The 23,928-nt window shown below is 38.7% G+C and overlaps 1 protein-coding gene across 1 annotated transcript; it reads right to left on the bottom strand.

Annotated features, from left to right (window-relative positions):
- Positions 1-502: 502 nt before the first annotated feature.
- On the bottom strand, positions 503-2,480 carry PAGE4 (P antigen family, member 4 (prostate associated)). The gene is made up of 3 exons (XM_012648700.1): positions 2,403-2,480; positions 1,803-1,899; positions 503-615 (listed from the first exon to the last, which is right to left on the bottom strand). The coding sequence occupies exons 1-3, from the start codon at positions 2,478-2,480 to the stop codon at positions 503-505; spliced, it is 288 nt and encodes a 95-aa protein (XP_012504154.1).
- Positions 2,481-23,928: the final 21,448 nt, after the last annotated feature.

The raw sequence follows: 23,928 nt of genomic DNA, 5'->3' as shown, positions 1-23,928 counted from the left end.
TCCCAGCTACTTGGGAGGCTGAGGCAGAAGGATTGCTTGAGCCCAGGAGTTTGAGGTTGCTGTGAGCTAGGCTGACGCCACAGCACTCACTCTAGCCCGGGCAACAAAGCGAGACTGTCTCAAAAAAAAAAAAAAAAGTGATTTTGATAAACAATTCTGGCAAATTAAAGAAACAATACTATTGTATTGTTCAGACATCCAATTACTACTGGTATAGGTTAAATAGTTTATATACTTTAAAAAGCATTTGGTCACTTGCCTTGAGTTTCAAAAGACTTCTCCAAAATTATAAAACTTTCATGTTTTGTAATTTTACAACATGACTTTGACCTAATTATTTTTCCCCGACACTGTCTTTGAATCAAGTATTTGGTGTCTAAACTACCTTTCAAACAATATTTGTATGTGAGACTTGTTACTAAAGTACAATATACTATAGAAAAGAGTTAACCCCATGACTCCCATTCTGAATGAATAACATACCTGCTTCCGGAACTTTAGCTTACTCCGGATTAGGAGGAGGCGGCTTCGCTTTCACATCAGGACCATCTCCACGCTCACCTCCAGTCTTTTCCAGAACCATTTCCGGGGCATCACCTTCCAATTTGAGTTCTACTATAAATAAAAAGTCATTAATATAAGCAGTAAACCATAAATCAGTATTATTAAATAAAGCTCTGTAGGGCAGTATCCTAACAAGTGTAATTAAGAATAAGAATGCAATGAGCATTGGAATTTTCTGCTAGAAAATGGGCAAGTTGAGGTCCTCAAATATTACCTCCTCTATGAAGCTTTTCTTTTCCTAAGGCAGTTTAAGACAACTTAGTTGTCATGTTCATAACCTACATATATTTCTGTTATTGAAATTATCTCATTAGATCAGTAGTTTACAAGAATTTCCCCAACCAGATTGTGAGCTCAAGACAGAAATCACTCTCTCATTTGTATTTATATCCCCAGTACCTAGTACACTACCTGGTACCTAGTACGTCCCAATAAATGAGTGGAAAAAAGTCTTTAACAATAGTAACATGAGACAAACCCAAATTAGGGAACATTTTATAAAACTGGTTTGGACTCTGGCAGTCAATGTCATGAAAGACAAAGAAAGACTGAGGAACCCTTCCAGGTTAAAGGAGACCAGAGATAAATGACAACTAAATGCCATGGGTGATCTTGGAATGGATCCTGGATCAGGAAAAACAAATGCTATAAAGGATATTACTAGACCGACTGACAAAACTGCCAATAGACTTTATATAAGATAATGTTTTCTCAATGATAAATTACCTGAACATGATAATTAAAAAAATAAAGGAATATATGACAAATAGATTATGGTTCAGGAAGACAAAAGTATTGAAGACTTTTAACAGTAATTAAGAAATGATTTCAATTTTTATTTATATTATGAAATTTTCAAAAAATTGCAATGTAAAAGCTAACCATAATACATCTAGGTTTGCTCCAACTTTTGATGCAATGACTTAGCCCAGAAAACAATATCCCAAGACGACTATGTTCAACTAGTGAAATATTTTACAATTTTGCATAAATTTAATGTAGTTTCCACTGGTTTGCTAATGTAGAAATCTTGGCAAGGACTGTATTTTCCAAGCATGCCAAATAACTCTTAAGATACAGTATAGATAAAATGTTAAAGAGAAAACTTATCATAGAGAGGGACTACAGTCAGCTGCAAACTACACCAAACAGGTTTCCAGCCAATTTTCAGGGAATGGTTTATTCATTCCTGTTACTAGCATATAATCATACATGAAATACAAAATGTTTCTCCATACTCTCTTCGTTGTCAACCACGGGTACTCCTCCTTCTCCCTCTACTCCAGGTTCAACTTCCTGACTCTCAGTTGGTGGTTCCTCTTGATTTTCACTGGGCTTTTGGGCCTTGGGGAGGGTAGATGCAAATAGTAAAGAGTACTGTTATTAATACTATGGCAAGAGAAGTCACAAATACACATACTATGTGGTGATAACTAATCACAAGTAAGTCTGAAAAAGTTTTTCCTATCCTCTTTTCTGTAGGTACTCTGAAGATTAAAAATTACTCTTCCTATACAGAAAACACTCTAAGAAAGGAGTTACCTGGAAGGACTGATAATTCTGGAAACCATTTTAATCTTCTTTGGGTTGTGTTATTTATTAATAAGCATGACAGGGAAGTCATAAGGACTACTGCTAGGCTCATAACAACATATATATGCAGACAACACCAGAACATAAGGCTCTTTGCTCAGTATTTTATTCATGGGATTCAGTTTTCAACCATTTTCAGCAGGGAAGTCCTTTATACAACAAATCTGTACTGGTTCAACAACTTTTTTGAATTTTTCCAGAAAAATAAATTTCTGCAAATGAAAATAAGATGTTGAAGTACTCACAGCCACAGTTTCAGCCACACTGGAAGATTCCTCACCATCTCCTCTTCCTCTGGATTTTGATCGCACACGTCTGATCATTTTCCAGGCAGCAATTAGAAAATCGTGACCTGAAAACTGCAACAACCAAAAATAATTATGCTTGACTATTTCCACAGCCACCCGCTGACTGTAACTTTTTTTTTTTTTTAACTTTTGGTGATATTTCCAAAATAAGTCCTGAGTTAAATAATAACTATTCCTGTTTTCCAATAGCATAAAATAAGGCTATTTGCAAATCCCTGTGTTTCTCTCACAACCAACTTCGCAGAAAAATGACCTCTAAGTACTAAATAAAAAACGGGGGGGGGGGCAGGCCGGGCACGGCGGCTTACGCCTGTAATCCTAGCTCTGGGGGGGGGGGAGGATCGTTTGAGCTCAGGAGTTCGAGACCAGCCTGAGCAAGAGCGAGACCCTGTCTCCACTAAAAATAGAAGGCAATTAGCTGGACATCTAAAAATACACAGAAAAAATTAGCCGGGCATGGTGGCGCATGCCTGTAGTCCCAGCTACTCGGGAGGCTGAGGTAGGAAGATCACTTGAGCCCAGGACTTTGAGGCTGCTGTGAGCTAGGCTGACGACACCGCACTCTAGCCCGGGCAACAGAGTGAGACTCTTGTCTCAAAAAAATAAACAGTAAAAAAAATAAGAATAAAAAAAAACTGGGGGCCGGCCGGGCACGGTGGCTCACGCCTGTAATCCTAGCACTATGAGAGGCTGAGGTGGGAGGATCGCTTGAGCTCAGGAGATCGAGACCAGCCTGAGCAAGAGTGAAACCCACTCTCTACTAAAAATAGAAAAATTAGCCGGGCATCTCGGCGCGCGCCTGCAGTCCCAGCTACTCGGGAGGCTGAAGCAAGAGGATCGCTTGAGCCCAGGAATTGGAGGTTGCTGTGAGCTACGATGACGACACTGCATTCGACCCGGGGCAACAGAGCGAGGCTCTGTCTCAAAAAAAAAATGGGGGGCTTTCCTAAAGAGATTTAATTTCACAAACAAAATTATGAAGAGATTTCGTAATATACAGCCAAGGCCAGCTCTGCCTCCCCTCCCCAGGTCCCCACTGAGGACTCTGAAATCTGTCCTGTCAGCAGTTTCAGGTGCCCCCAGGACTCAAAGATACCTCAAAAAGTATCCCCAAGTTTTTGTCCCACCTTCACCTGATCCCTCCCCTCCACTGCCCCTCTCCTCCCTTGTCCCAGCCCTATCACGAGAACAAGGCCCATGGCGGCGTCGCCGCCTGTGAGGAGGACGACGACGACCCGGAGCCCCCCCCTCAGGCCCCAGACTGCGCCGACAATCCGCCCGACAATCCGACCGAAGCCCGTTGGCTCCTCCGCACACCCACTCTCACACTTAAACTCCCAGAGGGACTGATCTGTGGGCCTACCAGCTGAGTCTCAGTCAGCGAGCAAGAATTGAGACCGGAGAGACGTTACCCGAACCTGCTCAACTCCGCGGCGTTCACCACGAGGTGCGCATAGGCTTATGGGAAGGCGTACAGTGGGCACGCACACTGACACAGGCGCTTGCGCACTCGCTGGGGCCCCCGCCCCTCCCCCACCAGGAACCCACTGAAGCCCCCAGATCTGTTCCTCTGTTGGCGGTTTCATATGATTCCGGGACTCAAATACCTCAATAGTGTACCCCCTCGAAACCCACGCCAACTTCAGCTGGCCCTCTCCCGTCTTTGGCCTACCTTCCTCCCCTGTCCCGTCTTCACCACAGTAACGAAGCCTACGGCGGCGTCGCCGACTGTGAGGAGGACAACCTCGAGACCCTTCCTCCCCCAATTCACCAATCGTGCTGCCAGACCTGCCCAAAGCCCACATGCTCACTCACTCACACCGGTTCTCACTTACACTTGCTACGAGACAGTAAAGAGCCTGGTAAAGAATCAGGAAGGGAACAGAAACAGCAGTTACCTACCGTTACAGCCGAGGCACCACCTCTGTGGAGTCAGCTCCACCAGCCAATCCCGAAGCCCCAAAATGCGCGGGCTCCCGTGCGCCTGCGCAATGTGATGTGTCACGTGGGCTGTCTTTCCATTCCTCCCGCATCGCATAGAGGCTCCGCCCCATGTGGGTGAGGGCGTGGCCTTCCCAGTGCTGGAAAAGGTTTGTACCTTGCTTTTCCCCCCTCCTCCAAAATTGTATGTCTTTGTGTGTTTAGGAATGTTCCCAGACCTGCATTTCACCTACTAATTTACCTTCTAAATTTTCTTCTCAATGCTGCTACTTCAGTGGCCCTCGAGAAAGTCTTTAGTCTCCCCAGAGATGTATGAAAATGTTAGGTTCTGAGAGAGTGCAAAGCTATTTTAAGCATGGTAGGAATCCAGAAAAATGTAAAAAGGATGGGTAAAGCCAAATACATAAATGAGCCTTAAAATTGCACAAATCCTGTGACCCTGCATTTCTACTTCTAGGACTTTAATGTTAAGGAAACTGTCTTGAATGTTAACAAAGATTCTTTGTTTGGTCAATCTTTATGTCAGGTTCCTGAATCTTCTGTGAGGCCCATCTGTGCACTACCTTGTAAAAGCTAGTTGTAAGAACTCTGCTAAGTCAGTTTAGCAAGAAGCCCGCATCCGTAATAGCTGATCATCCTTCATATCTGATCCCACTCGATATCTGATCAGGTCCCTCACCCAGCACCACCCTGCAGGCAATGTCTGATCCCTCTGGTCTGTCTTCAGCAAGAATCCTGTTAGGTCAGTTTAGCCAGAATCCCCCTGACCCCTGATGTTTCCTCTGAGTGATTTTCCATCCACTGACCCCCACCCTGCTCCCACTGGCCCATGCTGTATTCAGAGTTGAGCCCAATACCTCTCCCCCACTGGTCCCTATACTTATCTCCATGGTCCTGAATAAAGTCTGCCTTAGTGTACTTTAACAAGTACCATTGAATAGTTTTTTTTCCTTTAACAATGTGAACAAATATTTAGATACATGGGACTTCCAAAGTAGCTTAATTTATAACAGCATGGTCATGGACTTGTTCTATAAGTAAATTATGGCACACTTGAAAATGAAATATAGCTGGCCATCAAAGACCAATGCTAAATACTGTTTCCTGTCACGGTGGTGCTGCTCACTTTAAGTTATTAACTTGAAACAGTTATGCAGCATTGTGTGTGTGCGACATGATCCCAAAAGAAGAGGGAGGCTTTGGAAAAGATCACCAAGGCTACCAGACCACCAACCTTCCTCTCGGAGAGTAAGTGTGCTTTGTTCTCACAGCCATCGTGTTCTAGGGCTCCAAAGACAAATAGTTCTCCAAGGGCAACCCAGCAGATAAAATGTAGTCCTTGGCGTTGTAGGTCTGCTGCACCTAGTGCACCTCAAAGAGCTTCACCATCACCTAGGTGGTCTGGTGCTCTGTGATCAGAGAAGGTGTGGGATGGGGGAAGGCGGGGGGAGGTCAGAAGCCCACTGTTCCTGCTTTAGGCAAAGGTAGATGGTTGCCTATAGGACAGAATGGAGCTTTCCCTCCCCATCCCTGTCCTCCCATCTAACCCCCCCACCAGATACAAACCTGTCTGTCCTTGCATGTCTAGGATCATTCCCAGACTCAGCAGGTTACCTTTAGAGAAACACACATTCTTTGAGAGTTAGAAAGATCCCCTGTGGCAAAAGTAGAATTGCCAAATCTGTCTCTCACTGCCTCTTCCCCCTCCCCCCTTCTCCCTCCCCCTTTCTCCCGAAGATAAGAGTCAATCAATGTAGAGCCAAATGTAAACAATATATAATTCTTCCTTGATCTCACCAATCAGGGATAACCACTTTTAATATCTAAGCAGGAGTTGCTCCTACAACAGATCTTTATGTGGATGAAATAAAGATTTATTGAGAGACTGAGTTCTCACAATCTGCAATCAGTATAAACTGTGGGCTCTAGTCCCAGCTTCTTGTTTCTCCTCAGGTAAAGCACTTTCATTAGCTCTTAGTAGTTTTCTGTTATCTCTTGGAAAGGCTATCTGTATCCCTGACTTTGGTGTTTGTCTGTTGGCAGATGCTATGTTCTCTGCATAGGATCAAGTTTCTCCAGGACACTGTGAAGGAGTTAGAAGGGAGGTAAGGTCTTTTCTGTATGAGAGCTTGGATTCTGAACTGAAGAAGAAACGCTGATTTGTCCAGCACCATAAGCCTTCCTGGGGAACCTCATCCTCAGGCAACATTAGTGCAGAGCAGGCACTCTGACTAAGGATGGGTAGCTACTCCCAAGCCCTTGTTTGGATCATTGTGATGGTTATAGATGTTACTTTCATTTTGTTTTATGACACAAGTAACATCTGCTCCTTACAAATAATCCAATCAGTAAGAATTGACCAGTTTCGCTGTCTTGTCATTATTCTTTAAATCCTAGTATGAGGCCGGGCGCGGTGGCTCATGCCTGTAATCCTAGCACTCTGGGAGGCCGAGGCGGGCGGATTGTTTGAGCTCAGGAGTTCGAAACCAGCCTGAGCAAGAGCGAGACCCCGTCTCTACTAAAAATAGAAAGAAATTAATTGGACAACCAAAAATATATAGAAAAAGTTAGCCGGGCATGGTGGCACATGCCTGTAGTCCCAGCTACTCGGGAGGCTGAGGCAGGAGGATCGCTTGAGCCCAGGAGTTTGAGGTTGCTGTGAGCTAGGATGACGCCACGGCACTGTAGCCCGGGCAACACAGTGAGACTCCGTCTCAAAAAAATAAATAAATAAATAAATAAATAAAATAAAATAAATCCTAGTATAAAGTTACCTAATTCTTGATAGAATTAACACCTGACAGTAAGAGTATTGTTTCTAGGACCACTGAGGAGAGCCCCAAGGCATCCCCTCTTGTCACTCCTCCTCCCCTCCTCCCTCACCATAGCAGGGGAAAAAGAGATCCTTTGTTTACCCATTTGCCATGGTCAGAGGTGATAATCAAGAATGGGGACAGATAACTGTGCCCCGTCTGGAGTGGAGCAGGTGTCAGTGTCCCACCCTGGGCCAAGACTGCATGTGAGCTCTATTCAGACTGTCCAGAATCCTGTTGGGGGAAATGTGGAAAACACTGCCTGGGCCATCTGTGAGTGGTGATGTGCAGACATCAGGCCATACTGTGAGGTGGGGGCCAGGGGGAGATGGCCCAGGCCCCTTTTCAATACCTGAGGGAGGGAAGGATTTGGGTTCAGGTGCTCATTGCGGGTATATGCTCCAGAGGGAGGTCGTGGTGGTGGTGGTGGGGTAGGAGTGCTTCCCAGTCTGGCCCTCTCCAGGCTTGGGGTACTGCCCCTGTGGGCCTGTGGATGGGCCAGACCTGGGAGAGTTACTGCCCACAATCACCATCCCCACCCACAGATGGAGGGAATCCCAATGGTCAGCCTTGGACAGAAAAGCAATAGAGGATGTAGCTCGGTTGTATGAGACGGGGAGCAGGCTGAGTCCCAACAGCTTGTGCCACCCATCTCCACCTCTTTAGTGGGAGGAGGGAGTAGGTTTAGAGGTTTATAAGAAACTCCCAACACTCAGTATCTCTCAATTAGTAATGCACTAAGCATCCTTTTCTGGCAGTCTCCCTTCTAGGACTCATCCTAATGGCATATTCATCCAAGTAGACTGCAGTATATACACGACAGTTGCAACAGTGAAAACACAAAGTACCTGTATGTTCAGCAATGCATTTGCTCATATGAATTGCAGTAAAGCTGGACAATGAGATTTTTGTAGCCATCAAAGAATTAGATAAATTAATAAATATTGATATAGAATCACGTCCATTAATTAATGTTAAATGATATGAAAAAGCTGTAGAGTACTATATGGTGTGACCCTACATTTGTTTTAAACAGATGTGTGTGTGTGTGTATGTGTTTATACACAGATTGTTCATGGTCTTTTTGCTATTGTAAGTAAAATTGGAATGAACATCTTATATACTTATACTACAGCATACTATTTTCATATTTTCTTAGTGCCTATTCCTGGAAATTGGATTGCTGGGTGAAAATAAAATGGGGGATTTAAAGGTTTTAAATGTGTATTGCTAGATGATTCTAAGATATGAAAAACCATTTTATATTTCAGTTTGTGTACAAAAAGGCCCATTTTTTTTCTACCCTTGCAATTTGGGGGATAACATGAATTATTTTTCTGCTATTTGATGCAAGAAAATAACACACTAGTATTTGAATTTGCATTTTTGATAAATAATAAGGTCGAACATTGTTATTCAAGTAATTCATGCTCATAGAAAATCCACAAAATCAGAAAAAGGAGAATTGAGAAACAACTCTGGAATTCCAGCATTCATTAAAACCTCTCTTCTATTTGTCATTTTGGTGCATATATTTCCATATATTTATCTTACACATTCCCTGCCCACTTCCTTAATTATTTCTTAAGGAAAAACTTCATACATGAAGAAACAGGGCTTGAGAGTATGCACAACTTGTCCAATAACACACCCTCTGGCAAGGTATTCCTGGAATTAAACCTGTGTCTTTCTGATTCCACTGCCTTTGCTAGTTTCTTTACATCGTGCCACCTCATGGATCCACTAGTTCCTTTGAATCCCTCAGCTCAAGGAGGAGCTTAGCAATCCCATGAGCACCATCCATGAAAAGTGGTGTGGCATAAGTGCCCACATGTGCAGGATGCAGGATTGGCAGGAGGAACATTGTGCACTAACTCTTGGAAGTGTGTTTGCAAACTGTAGAGGCCACTGGGACTGGGGCTGGAGGCTGTGGGTCAGAGGGGGATCTTTTCTTTGGTGTCCCTTGAGCATGATAAGTACATGAATAGATTGTGTATATAAATATTCTGTGAGGTGATATTTCTAAATCACTGACTGATAAACGTGAAGGAAGTTTTCGTGATTGCAAAGGAGAATTCCCATGAATCTGATTGACAAAGTGTGTCATTTTAAACTTTGACTCCTGTGAACTCCTTCAAATACCACTCATGCACATTCAGTTGCTTGCACACATACTCATATATATTCAGATAGCTATTACTTAGTGTCAGCATATCTGGATGGTTCACCTGAAGCAAGTGGAGAGAAAGGAAGGTTCTGCCCTTGGCAGCTCCACCATCAGAAGGAGTTGCCCTTCTTATTCCCTCCTCCTTATACAGAAGCCACCAGGTTTGCCTTTCTGTGCCAACTGAGCACTATTTTCTAATTGTTCTTGTCACCTCAGTCTTCACTGATGGTGTTCAGGCTTCTCTCCTGTGCTAGAGGGCTCATCTGGCTTTGGACTTCTTTCTCTTGGACAAGTTTCCTCTTGTGCATGTTTTCTCTGGTAGTCAGATAATTGGTGAGAGTACCTTGCTCATGCTGGCCTTTGCTGGTTCTTATGTCTCTGCCTGTATACCTTTGCCAAAAATTAGTTGTTCATATACATGTGAGTTTATTTCTGGACTCTCTGTGTTGTGTTAATCTATTTGTCTATCTTTATGCCAGTGCCACACTATTGTGATGTAGTTTTGTAACAATTCTTGAAATCTTGTTTTCGCTACTCTTGGTCATTTGCATTTCCATTTGAATTATAGAATCAGCTTGTCAATTTCTACCTTTAAAAAAGCCTGCAGGAATTTTGATTGGGAATGCATTAAATTTATAGATCAATTTGAGGAAAATTGACATCTTAATAATATTGATTATTGAGACCCATGAACAAGATATATCTCTATATTCATTTAGGTCTTAATTTCTCTCCACGATATTTTGTATTAAATAGTTTTCAGTATACAAATCTTTCACTTTTTTCGTCAGGTTTATCTCTACTTTTCGTATGTTTTATACTATTGTAAATGGTATTGTTTTCATTTCAATTTTTATTGTGTGTTGCTGGTAGATAGAAATACAATTGATTTCTTTATACTGAGTTTGTATCCTGCAACTTTACTAAACTTGCATGTTGGTTTTAGTAGTTTTTAATTATTTTTATTAGATTTCATTATATTTTCTTTTTCCTTTTTTTTTGCGACAGAGTCTGGCTCTGTTTCCCGGGCTAGAGTGCCATGGCGTCAGCCTAGCTCACAGCAACCTCAAACTCCTGGGCTCAAGCAATCCTCCTGCCTCAGCCTCCCGAGTAGCTGGGACTACAGACATGTGCCACAATGCCCAGCTAATGTTTTCTATATATATATTTTTAGTTGTCCAGATCATTTCTTTCTATTTTTTTTAGTAGAGACGGGGTCTCGCTTTTGTTCAGGCTTGTCTCGAACTCCTGACCTTGAGCGATCCACCTGCCTCAGTCTCCCAGAGTGCTAGGATTACAGGCGTGAGCCACCGCACCCGGCCAGATTTCATTATATTTTCTATATAAACAACCATGTCATTTGTACATAGGCAGTTTTGCTTCTTTATTTCCACTCTGGATGCCTTTTATTTCTTTTTCCTTTCTTTTTTTCCCAATTTCTTTTTTTTTATTTCAGGATATTATGGGGGTACAAACATTTTGGTTACAAGTAATGACTTTGCCTCACCCAAGCCAGGGCTAGAGGCATGCCCTTCCCCCATACAGCGTGCACTGCATCCATTAGTTGTGAGTTTACCCACCCCCACTACCCACCTCCCACCTGACCAACACCCAATGAGTATTACTTCCACAGGAGCACCTTAGTGTTCATCAGTTAGTACCAATTTGATGGCAAGTACATGTGGTGCTTGTTTTTTCATTCTTGTGATACCTCACTTCGAAAGATGGGCTAAAGCTCTATCCAGGATAATATAAGAGGTGCTAGATAACCATTGTTTTTTGTAATTGAGTAATATTCCATGGTATACATATACCACATTTTATTAATCCACTCATATATTGATGGGCATTTGGGTTGTTTCCACATCCTTTCAATAGTGAATTGTGCTGCCATAAACATTCGAGTGCAGATGTCTTTATTATAGAATGTCTTTTATTCCTTTAGATAGATGCCTAGTAGCGGGATTGCTGGATCAAATGGTATTTCTATTTTTATCTCTTTGAGGTATCTCCAAATTATTTTCCACAGGGGTTGTACTAATTTGCAGTCCCATCAGCAGTGTAAGAGTATTCCTATCTCTCCATATCCATGCCAGCATTTGTTGTTTCGGATTTTTGATAAAGGCCGTTCTCACTGGAGTTAGGTAATATCTCATTGTGGTTTTGATTTTCATTTCCCTAATGATTAGAGATGTTGAGCATTTTTTATATGTTTGCTGGCCATTATTCTGTCTTCTTTTGAAAAGTTTCTGTTCATGTCCTTTGCCCATTTATTGATGGGGTTGTTTAATTTTTTTAAGTTCTATATAGATTCCTGTTATCAGCCCTTTATCTGATGTCTAGAAAGCAAATACTTTCTCCCATTCTGTAGGTTGTCTATTTGCTCTAATGATAGTTTCCTTGGCTGCGCAGAAGCTTTTTAATTTATTCAGGTCTCATTTATTTATTTGTGTTGCTGCTATGATTGCTTTAGGGGTCATCTTCATAAATTCTTTGCCGAGGCCGATGTCTAAAAGAGTCTTCCCAACATTTTCTTCTAGAATTCTTAAGGTTTAATGCCTTAGGTTTAACTCTCTTATCCATCATGAGTTAATTTTTGTGAGAGGTGAGAGGTGGGGATCCAGTTTCAATCTTCTGCATGTGGTTATCCAGTTTTCCCAGCACCACCATTTATTGAGTAGAGATTCTTTTCCCCAGTGTATATTTTTGTCTGCTTTGTCAAAGATTAGATGACAATATGCAGATGGTTTCATATCTGGGTTCTCAGTCCTGTTCCAAAGGTCTATATGTTCTGTTCTTGTGCCAGTACCATGCTGTTTTGGTTACTGTAGCCTTGTAGTAAAGATTGAAGTCTGGCAGACTGATGCCTCCCAATTTGTTCTTTTTCCTTAAGATTGCTTTGGCTATACAAGGTCTTCTCTAGTTCCAGACAAAGCATATAATTATTTTTTCTAGATCTGTAAAGAATGATGATGGTACTTTGATAGGGATTACATTAGTTCTGTAGATTACTTTAAATGGTATGGACATTTTAACAATATTGATTCTGCCAATCCATGAGCATGGTAGATTTTTTCATCTGTTTACATCTTCTACAATTTCTTTTCTCAATGTTTTGTAGTTCTCCCTATGTATGTCTCTCACCTCTTTTGTTAAATATATTCCTACGTATTTAATTTTCTTTGAAGCTATCGTGAAAGGTGCTGCATTTTTTATTTGACTTTCGGCTTGACTATTATTGGTGTACATGAATGCCACTGATTTGTGTGTATTGATTTTGTATCCTGAGACTTTACTGAATTCATTTATCAATTCCAGGAGTCTCTTGGTTGAATCCTTGGGGTATTCTAGATATAACATCATATCATCGGCAAAGAGTGAGAGTTTGATCTCTTCTGCCCCGATTTGATGCCCTTAATTCTCCTCTCTTGTCTAATTGCTCTGGAAAGGACTTCCAGCACTATGTTGAATAGAAGTGGAGATAGTGGGCAACCTTGTCTGGTTCCAGTTCTAAGTGGGAATGTTTTCAATTTTTCCCTATTCAATATGATATTGGCTGTGGGTTTATCATATATGGCCTTAATAATTTTAAGGTATGTTCTTTACATGCCTATTTTGTTAAGAGTTTTTATCATAAGGGTGTGCTGGATGTTGTCACATGCTTTTTCTGCATCTGTTGAGAGAGTCATATGGTCTTTGTTCTTGCTTTTATTTATATAGTGAATTGCATTTATAGATTTGCATCTGTTGAACCAGCCTGGCATCTCTGGGATAAAGTCCACCTGGTCATGAGGAATTATTGTTTTCATGTGCTATTGGATTCGATTTGCTAAAATTTTGTTGAGGAATTTTGCATCTATATTTATGAGGGATATTGGTGTGTAGTTTTCTTTTTTTGTTGTTGTTGTGTCCTTTCCTGGCTTTGGTATCAAGGTGATATTGGCTTCCTAGAATGAGTTGAGGAGAATACTATCTTTCTCAATGTTGTGGAATAATTTCTGAAGTATAGGTATGAGTTCTTCTTTGTATGTTTGCTAAAATTCGGCGTGAACCCATCTGGTCCAGGACTTTTCCTTGTTGGAAGATTTTTTTTTTTTTTTGAGACAGAGTCTCACTCTTTTTGCCTGGGCTAGAGTGCCGTGGCATCAGCCTAGCTCATAGCAACCTCAAACTCCTGGGCTCAAGCGATCCTTCTGCCTCAGCCTCCAGAGTAGCTGGGACTACAGGCATGCACCACCATGCCCGGCTAATTTTTTCTATATATTTTTAGTTGTCCGATTAATTTCTTTCTATTTTTAGTGAAGACAGGGTCTCGCTCTTACTCAGGCTGGTCTTGAACTCCTGAGCTCAAACAATCCGCCCGCCTCGGCCTCCCAGAGTGCTAGGATTACAGGCGTGAGCCACCGCGCCCGGACTTGTTGGAAGATTTTTAATTGCTACTCCAATTTCTGTGCTGGATATTGGTCTGTTCAGGGATTCTGTTTCCTCCTGGTTGAACTTGGGGAGATTGTATGTTTCCAAGAATTTGTCCATTTCCTACACATTATGTAGTTTGGGGGCATATAGGTTTTTATAGTATTCAAAGATAATGTTTTGTATTTCCCTGATGTCCGTGGTGACCTTTCCTTTTTCATTTCTAATTGAGTTTATTAGAGTCCTTTCCTTTCTAGTTCTTGTCAATCTGGCAAGAGGGCTGTCAATTTTGTTTATCTTTTCAAAAAACCAGCTTTTGGTTTTATTGATCTTCTGTATAGTTCTTTTATTCTCAATTCCATTTAGTTCTGCTCTGATCTTAGTTATTTCTTTTCTTATGCTTGGTTTAGAATTAATTTTCTCCTCCTCTTCCAGTTCTTTGAGATGGTTTATTAGTTTGTTGATTTTTGAGCTTTCTGTTTTTTGGATGTGAGCATTTAATGCTGTTAGTTTTCCTCTCAGGAATGCTTTTGCTGTATCCCACATATTTTGATACCTTGTGTCCCCATTATCATTTAGTTCGAAGAATCTTTTGATTTCCCCCTGTATCTACTCCTTGACCCAATAGTCATTCAGCAATAGATTGTTTAATTTCCATGGCTTTGTGAAGTGGTGAGTGTTTCTGTTGGAAGTGGACTCTAATTTTATACCACTGTGGTCTGAGAAGATATATGGTATCATTTCTATTTTTTTAAATTTGTTGAGGTCTGATTTGTGGCCTAGAATGTAATCAATTTTGGAGAAAGTTCCATGGGCCCATGAGAAGAATGTATATTTGGCTTTATTTGGGTGGAATGGTCTGTAGATGTCTGTTAGACTCTTTTGTTCTAGAACTCTGTTTAAGTCCATTATTTCTTTGCTTATTTTCTGCTTGGAAGATCTGTCCTGTTCAGTCAGTGCAGTGTTGAAATTCCCAGCTACTATTGCATTACTGTTTATCATCCTATTTAGATCAAACAGAGTTTGCTTTATGTATCTGGGTGCTCCTGAGTTGGGTGCATAAATATTAAGAATTGTTAAGTCTTCTTGTTGAATTTTTCCATTCACCATTATATAGTGACCATCTTTGTCCTTCCTTACTTTTGCTATTTTAAAGCTTATGTTATCTGAAATAAGTATAGCTACTCCCACTTTCTTTTGGTTTCATTTGCCTGGAAGGTTGTTTTCCATCCCTTGACCTTGAGTCTGAAAGCATCTTTGTGGTTTAGATGCATTTCCTGTAGACAGCTGATACTTGGCTTATGAAGTTTTATCCACCCCACCAGCCTATGTCTCTTCAGAGGACAATTCAAGCCATTCACATTTATTGAGAAAATTGATATTTGGGGTATATTTCTGTTCATTTGTTGGATAAATTCTTATTGTTTTGTTTTACCTCTCAGACCATTGTGGAATCCAGGTTCTGGACTTTAACTCTTGAGTGATTTTACTTTGGTGAGTGTCTATTGCGCTGTTCAGTATATAATGCAGGTCTGAGTACTTCCTATGGGGCAGGCCTGGTCTTCGCAAATTCCATCAGTGATTGCTTGTCTTTATTTCTCTCTCATCGATAAAGCTTAGTTTTGCTGGGTAGAAAATTCTAGGTTGGCCATTACTCTGTTTTCTTTTTCTTTTCTGATTACACTGCCTAGAACCTCCAATGCAGTGTTGAATATGCATGGTGAGAGTGGACATCTCCATCTTGTTCCTGGTCTTAGTGCAAAAGCATTCAACATTCTGCATCAATTGAGATAATCATATTTTTGGCTTACTAATATGGTGAATATTATTGATTGATTTTCAAATATTAAACCAGCCTGCATTCCTGAAATAAATTCCATTCCATCATGATGTATTATCCTTTTAATGTACTGTTGGATTCAATTTGTTAAAATTTTGTTTAGAATGTTTACATCTATATTTATGAGGGATATTGATCTGTAGTTTCCTTTTCTATTAATATCTTTGCCTGGTTTTGGAATCAAGGATTCTGGCCTCATAGAATGAGTATTCTTTTCTCATCAATATTCTAGAGGATTTTGTGTAGAATTGGTATTATTTCTTGCTTAAATATTTAGTAGAATTCCTCATTGATGTGCCATCTGGGCTTGGATTTTTCTTTGTGGGAACATTTGTTTTTTTAGAGACAGGGTCTTGCTGTCGCTCAGGCTTGAGTGAAGTAGCTTGATCATAGATCATTATAACCTTGAACTCCTGGGCTCCAGTGATCCTCCCTCCTCAGCCTTCCAAGTAGCTGGGACTACAGGCATGCCCCATCACACCTGGATAATTCTTTTATTTTTTTGTATAGGCAGGATTTCACTATGTTGACCAGGTTGGTCTTGAACTCCTGGCTTCAATTGATCCTCCTTCCTCAGCCTCCCATAGTGCTGGGATTATAGGCATTAGCCACTGCACTTGGCCCTTTGTGGGAACATTTTTAAACTTCAATTTCAATTTCTTTAATAGATAGAGGGTTATTTGGGTCATCTATTTCTTCTTGAGTGAGCCTTGGTAGTTTGTGTCTTTCAGATTATTTTTGTATTGTATCCTTGCTGATTTTCTGCCTACATGTTCTATCAGTTATTGAGAAAGGGATATTATAATAAAATTTCAGACTTGAATTGTGGGTTTGTCTATTTCTTCTTGCAATTCTATCAGCTTTAGATTCAGGTATTTCGTAGATCTTTTATGAAATGGATAAATATTTGGGATTCTTAGGATTGTCATTAAAATAATTGTAAAAATTCTCAACAAAATATTAGCAAATCGAATCTATCAATAATAATAATATACCACAACCAAGGTAGGTGTATTCCAGGAATGCAAGGCTAATTCAATATTCAAAAATTAATCAGTGTAATCTGCCATATGAGTAGTCTAAAGAAGAAAAACCACTTGATCATATCAATTGATATAGAAGAAGCATTTGACAAAATACAGCATCCATTCATGATAAAAACTTTCAGCAAAGTAGGACTAGAAGGAAATTTTCTCAACTTGTAAAGATTATCTGCAAAAAACCTGCAGTTAACATTGTATTTGATAGTGAAAGACTAAATGCTTTCCTCCAAAGATCAGAAACAAGACAAATATTTCCACTCTAACCACTCCTATTTGATATCATGCTGGATGTCTTAGCCAGTGTAATAAGACAAGAAAAAAAGAAATATAAGGCATTCAGGTTGAAAAGGAAGGAAAAAAACACCCTATCTGCAGATAACATGATTGTCTACATAGAAAATATGAAGGAATTAAAAAAAAACCTTTTACAACTAACAAATGAGTTTAGCAAGGCAGCAATATACAAGATCAACACACAAAAATCAATTGGATTTCTATACACTAACAACGTACCATTGGAAACTGAATTTTTTAAAAAAATTTACAATCATTGAAAACATTGACATACTTAGATATGAATCTCATAAAATATGTATAGGATCTGTATGTTGAAAACTATAAGACACTGATCAAAGAAATCAAAGAGGGCCTAAATAAATGGAAATGCATACTGTGTTCATGGATTTGAAAATCCAACATAGTAAAGAAGTCAATTATCTTCAAATTGACATGTAGATTGAACACAATACTAATAAAATTCCTATCAGGATATTTTATATATATAGACAGGTCGATTCTAAAATTTATAAGGAAAAGCAAAAGATTAGAATAGTAATGTAGTTTTGGAAAAGAAGAAAATTCAAGGAATCACACTACCTGGCTTTCTTCAAAGTACTTGTCTTGTCTCTTTAATACTTATCAGGTAATTTTTAGACAGTCCCTCAATTTGTGTTTAACACACTAACTGCCACACTAGAAAAAAATTTTTTTCCTTGGGTCCGTGGTGTTTTATTACAAAAATAGAATAAAAACTTCAAAAAAAATAATCCTTTCTAATCTAATGAAAAATTTGTTATTTTTTATTATTTTCTGTGCATGAGTTATATGCAACTTAAAAAATAGTTCTTGCAGCTCCCAAGGTGAAGAGATGTGAGTTACATATGCTTCAGGAGGCCCCAGGCTCAAAACTAGCATGAGTTAAATACAACACACATGGCAGTTAATGTGTTAATATTTTCTTATGATTGGACTAGGATAATGGCTTTTGGGTAAGAATACTATTGAGGTGAAGTGCCCTTCTCATCACATCATATCAGAAGTTATATGATAGGACTTCTTACTGGAGATGTTAACCTTGATCACTTAGTTAAGATGGTGTGTATCAAGTTTCTCCACTATAAAATTACTGTTTTTCTCTTTCCATACTCTGTTCATTAGAAATGTATAACTAAATCCAGTTCACACCCAAGGGGAGGAGAATTAAGCTTCAACTCCTGGAGGGAAGAATATAAGAGAATACATTAAAATCTCTACAGTAACTAGTAAATATTTGGTGGGAAATACTTTGAGGCTATGCAAATATCCTTTTTCTCCTTAAAGTTTAGGCCTCTGATTATAGTATTAATCCATGGACCTTGCCTAGAGCAATTAGTACTATTGTGCTATTCTAATAGTGATTTTCTATTTCACTCATTCCTTCTACATTTTTATTTGGAATTCTTCTGTAATGAAGATTTGTTCCTTCTCCATTTATTTATTTATTCAATCATTTGTATCAGTATGGATTCATGTTTTTTTTTTTTATTTTTTGAGCTCTATTCCAATACAATTGCTATGTATTTTGTGACTCAAATTGCTTCAACTTAGCCATTGGGATCTCTTTCAGATTGGCTCCTGTGCACTTTTGATATGACACGCATCACTTTCTGCTCTAGAATCAGCCATTTTCCCACAGTTCCTGATTCCTTTTATTGAGAAATGGTATTTAGAAACAAAGGTCTGGATGCTGAGCTATTAGATTTTATAAAGTATCATTAATCAAGACACATAGATCAATGAAATAGAATAGAGTCCAGAAGTTGACCCACACAAATATGACCAGTTGGTTTTGGACAAAGGTGCAAAAACAATTTAATTGATAAAGAATATTATCATCAATAAATCATATGGGGAAAATTGGACAGTCATATGCAACAAAAATTAATATCTACTTAAACCTCATACCATATACAAAAATTAACACAAAATGGACCATGTATCTAAATATAAAATTTAAAACTATAAATCTTTTCCAAAAATACTTAGGAAACCTTGGGTTTGTCAATGACTTCTTAGACATGACACCAAAAGCACAATTCATAAAAGAAAAAATTGATAAATCAGACTTCATAAAAATTTAAAATTTTTGCTTTGTGAAGGACACTGTTAAGAGAATGAAAAGTTTCTCTAGATGCAATTTTGTATCCTGGAACATTTAAAAGAATATTTGTGGGAAAATTAATTTTATGAATAAAGTATATAGTTAGTAGTATATCACTAATGTTATTTTCTTAGTTTTGACAAATGTACTATGGTTATATTAGATGTTAACATTAGGTGAATCTGAGTGAAGAGTATATGGGATCTTTCTGTATTATCTTTGCAACTGTGATGTAAATCTAAAATCATTTCAAAATAAAAATGTTATTCAACAAAAAATGTATCTAAACCTAATAATAAAAAATTAGAGCCACTGTGCTTTAAGCTAAGCCAAAGAGGAGAGGCCAGAAGTTCATCCTCTTTGTTCCTGAGCTCTGAATCTCTGACGCAGCTTCTGAGGATCCTCTATAGAACCCCTGGATTCCTTTGAGTATGATTCTTCAACCATCAGACTTAATCATTAAAAATGTAAGATGGAAATAGAAGCCTAATTCAGGCTTCAATAAATGAAAATCCATTAGTTTCTCTTTATAATTAAGGTCTTTCCCTCTATCATACAAGATCATTAATTTGAATTGATATAATCTTTTCTCTACAAGGTCAAAGATATTGCTGCCTAGCATTCTGACCTTAGAACTTCAAATCACTTGACTCTCTGTTCAGGGTATCTTAAAAATGTCAAAGACAAAGTAATTGGCTTCTGTATACAAGAATAAGGAGGATTAGGCTATGATTTTGAGGATGCATGTATATTATAAAATGCTATCTTACGTTTGAATTTTCATGAGGACTCTTCAATGTCCTTAAAGCAATAAAATACTAACTTTTAAAAAAGACAACTACAAACTAGGAGAAAACATTTGCAGATCATATACCTCACTAAACGCTTCTGTCCAGAAAATATAAAGAACTCACTAAACAAGAAAACATACAACCGAATTTATAAATTGGCAAAAGTCATAGTCACTAAACCAAAGAGAATATACAGATGGAAAATTAGCACATGAAAAGGTGTACAGTATCACTGGTCATTTGGGAAATGCACATTACAACCACAAGAGATACCATTACACACCTATTTGAATCACTAAAAGAAAAAAATACTGATAATACCAAGTATGAGTAAGAATATAGAACTACTGGATCTCTCATATGTTGCCAGAATGAATGCAAAATTGTACAGCCACTCTGGAAAACAGTTTGGCAATTTCCTATAATCTTAAATATACACATTCTACATGACACAAGAAGTTCAGAGATGGAAAGCTGGAAAGATGTTGCTCCTATCCCATCCAAGAAAAATAGCTGAATAAACTTCAAATTAATGATTTTTCTTAGACTTTTCAGAGAACTGAGGTCATAGGGTAAATGCCATCCCAAAATCTGGAGAGAGATTGGCACCTGCAGGAAGACACAGGACTCAGGCACTAGGCTCACACAGAGAATCCAGAGAAAGTTCTCCCATGGTGCTGGCAAGGAGAAGAGAACAGCAGCCATTGCCAAACTCTATCCAAATGCATTTCCTCTGTCTCCCTTTCAGAGCAAAAAGTCTTAATCTGAAGCCACTGGTTACATTACTACAACTAGGTAAGATGGGCCTGGGTACAGTTTCAATCATGGCTTTCATATTTTCTCCCAATTGCGATGGATTTCCACCAGTGACCTCAGACAACAGATTTTCTTCAGTCTGCGAATTAAGGCTTTTATTCTATATGGGGGATTGAAGAAACTGGGCTGGGTGGAATTTCAACAGTGGCTGCTGTCTGCCTTCCTCAGGATTCTCCCCAGCCTTCCCTGTCAGGGCCTGCTGGGGTTGCTAGGGGAAAAGCCTGCTAGCAGGTACAAAACTACCATGGACTTCACACTCTCACACTAGCCCACACTCAGCCCGTAGCAATTTATTAGAAATTTCTACCTTAATTTTGTGGTGCTGTGTCTGCCTATTCATATCTGTCTCTCTGGATTTCAAGTTAGTTGTTTCCCCAGAAAACTCATTTCCCTGATGATTTCAAGAAAAGTATTTAATTTGCAGTTTGTCCAGCATTTTTCTTGTGGTGATGGAGGTGTTACTTCTTCTAGCTGTGTGTATATCCACACTGAAACCAGCCATCCTTTTGCTTCTATCCTACCTATATCATTATATTTGCAGACAGCATATAGTTAGGTCATGGTTTCTAACTTATTTTGACAATCTCTTTTAACTGGTGTGTTTAGACTATTTAAATATAATTTATTATTGATATATTTCGATTTAGACCTACCATTTTATTATTTGTTTTCTATTTGTTCCTTCTGTTTTTTCATTCCTCTGTTTTACCTTTCCTGCCTTGTTTTGGGCTATTTAAAACTTTCAGTATTCCATTTTAATATATCAATTGTGATTGTGACTATATCCTTATGTGTATAGTCATCTCTCAGTATCCATGGGAAATTGGTTTCAGGACCCCTGTGGACATCAAAATTAGCAGATGCTCAAGTCCCTTATATAAAATGATGTAGTATTTGTATATAACCTGTGCACATCCTCTTGTATACTTTAAATCATCTCTAGATTACTTATAATACATGATACGGTGTAAAAGCTATGTAAATAATTTTTATACTGCCTAAGCTGATGCCTATAAGAGTTTTTCCAACATTTTCTTCTAGAATTCTTATAGTTTCATGCCTTAGCTTTAAGTCTGTTATCCATTGTGAATTAATTTTGTGAGTGGTGAGAGGTGCGGATCCTGTTTCAGCCTTCTACATGTGGCTATCCAAATTTCCCAGCACCATTTATTGAATAGGGATTCTTTTCCCCAATGTATGTTTTTGCCTGCTTTGTCAAAGATCAGATAGCAATGGATTCATATCTGGCTTCTCTGTTCTGATCCATAGATCTGTCTCTGTTTTTGTGTCAGTACCATGCAGTTTTGCTTACTATAGCTTTGTAGTATATGTAGCTTGAAGTCTGGTAAAGTGATGCCTCCCCATTTGTTCTTATTACATAAGGTTGCATTGGCTATTAGGAGTCTTTTCTGGTTCCACATGAAGCATAGAATTATTTTTTCTAGGTCTGCAAAAAGTAACGTTGGTATTTTAATGGGGATTGCATTGAATCTGTAAATCACTGCGGGTAGTATAGACATTTTAACAATGTTGATTCTGCCGATCCATGAGCATAATGTTTTTCCATCTGTTTACATCCTCTGTGATTTCTTTCCTCAGTATTTCATAGTTCTCCCTGTAAAGGTCTTTCACTTCCTTAGTTAAATATATTCCCAGGCATTTTATTTTCTTTGTTACTATTGTGAAAGGTACTGCATCTTTGATTTGATTCTCAGCCTGACTGTTGTTGGTGTATATGAAAGCTACTGATTTGTGTACATTGATTTTGCAACCTGAGATTTTGCTAAATTTATTTATCAATTTCAGGAGTCTCTTGGTTGAATCTTCGTGGTTTTCTAGACATAAGACCATATCATCAGCAAAGAACAACAGTTCGACCTCTTCTTTCCCACTCAGATACCCTTGATGTCCTTCTCTTGTCTGATTGCTCTAGCTAGGACTTATAGCACTATGTTGAATAGAAGTGGTGATAGTGGGCAACCTTGTCTGGTTCCAATTCTAAGCAGAAATGCTTTCAACTTTTCCCCATTCAGTATGATGTTGGCTGTGGATTTGTCGTATATGGTTAATAATTTTGAGGTATGTCCCATCTATGCCTATTTTCTTAAGAGTTCTTCTCATAAAAGCGTACTGAATTTTGTCAAATGCTTTTTCTGCATCTATGAGACGATCATACAGTCTTTGTGTTTGCTTCTATTTACGTCGTGAATTACACTGATAGATTTTTGTACATTGAACCATCCTTGCATCTGTGGGATGAAGACCACTTGGTTGTGGTGAATTACTTTTTGATGTGCAGTTGAATTTGGTTTGCTAAGATTTTATTGAGAATTTTTGCATTTATATTCGTTAGAGATATCGGTGTGTAGTTTTCTTTTTTTGTTGTATCCTTTCCTTGCTTTGGTACCAAGGTGATATTGGCTTCATAGAATGCATTGAGGAGGATTCCTTCCTTCTCAATGTTATGGAATAATTTCTGCAGTATAGGTATTAGTTCTTTGTAGATTTGGTAGAATTTGGGTGTGAAACTATCTGGTCCAGGCCTTTTTTTTTTTTGGAAGAATTTTGATTGCTGCTTCAATTTCGGTGCTTGATATTGGTCTGTTCAGGAGTTCTATTTCTTTGTGATTGAGCCTAGGGAGGTTGTGTGTTTCCAAGAATTTGTCCATTTCCTCCACTTTTTCAAGTTTATGGGCATGAAGGTTTTTATAATATTCAAAGATGATGTTTTGTATTTCCATCATATAAGTTGTGATTTCTCCTTTTTCATTTCTGATGGAGCTTATTAATGTCCTTTCCTTTGTGCTTATGGTTAATATAGCAATAAGCCTGTCAATTTTGTTTATCTTTTCAAAGAACCAACTTTTTGTTTCATTAATCTTCTGTATAGTTCTTTTATTCTCGATTTCATTTAGTTCTGCTCTGAGCTTGATTATTCCTTTTCTTCTGCTGGGTTTAGAATTGTTTTGCTCTTCCTCTTCCAGTTCCTTGAAATTATTCATTAGATTGTTGATTCGTAGTCTTTCTGACTTTTGGATGTGACTTTAAGGCTATGAGTTTTCCTCTCAGGACTGCTTTTGCTGTATCTTACATATTTTGATAACTTGTTTCCCCACTATCATTTAGTTCAAGGAATCTTTTGATTTCCATCTTTATCTTCTCCTTGACCCAACTATCATTCATCAATAGGTTCTTAAGTTTCTATGACCTTGTGTTGAGA

Source organism: Propithecus coquereli, unplaced genomic scaffold (genome assembly GCF_000956105.1).
Source record: "Propithecus coquereli isolate 6110/MARCELLA unplaced genomic scaffold, Pcoq_1.0 Scaffold2914, whole genome shotgun sequence".
Classification (NCBI taxonomy): Eukaryota; Metazoa; Chordata; class Mammalia; order Primates; family Indriidae; genus Propithecus; species Propithecus coquereli.
Note: the sequence above shows the minus strand (reverse complement) of the source record. Positions and strands in the feature narration are given on the sequence as shown.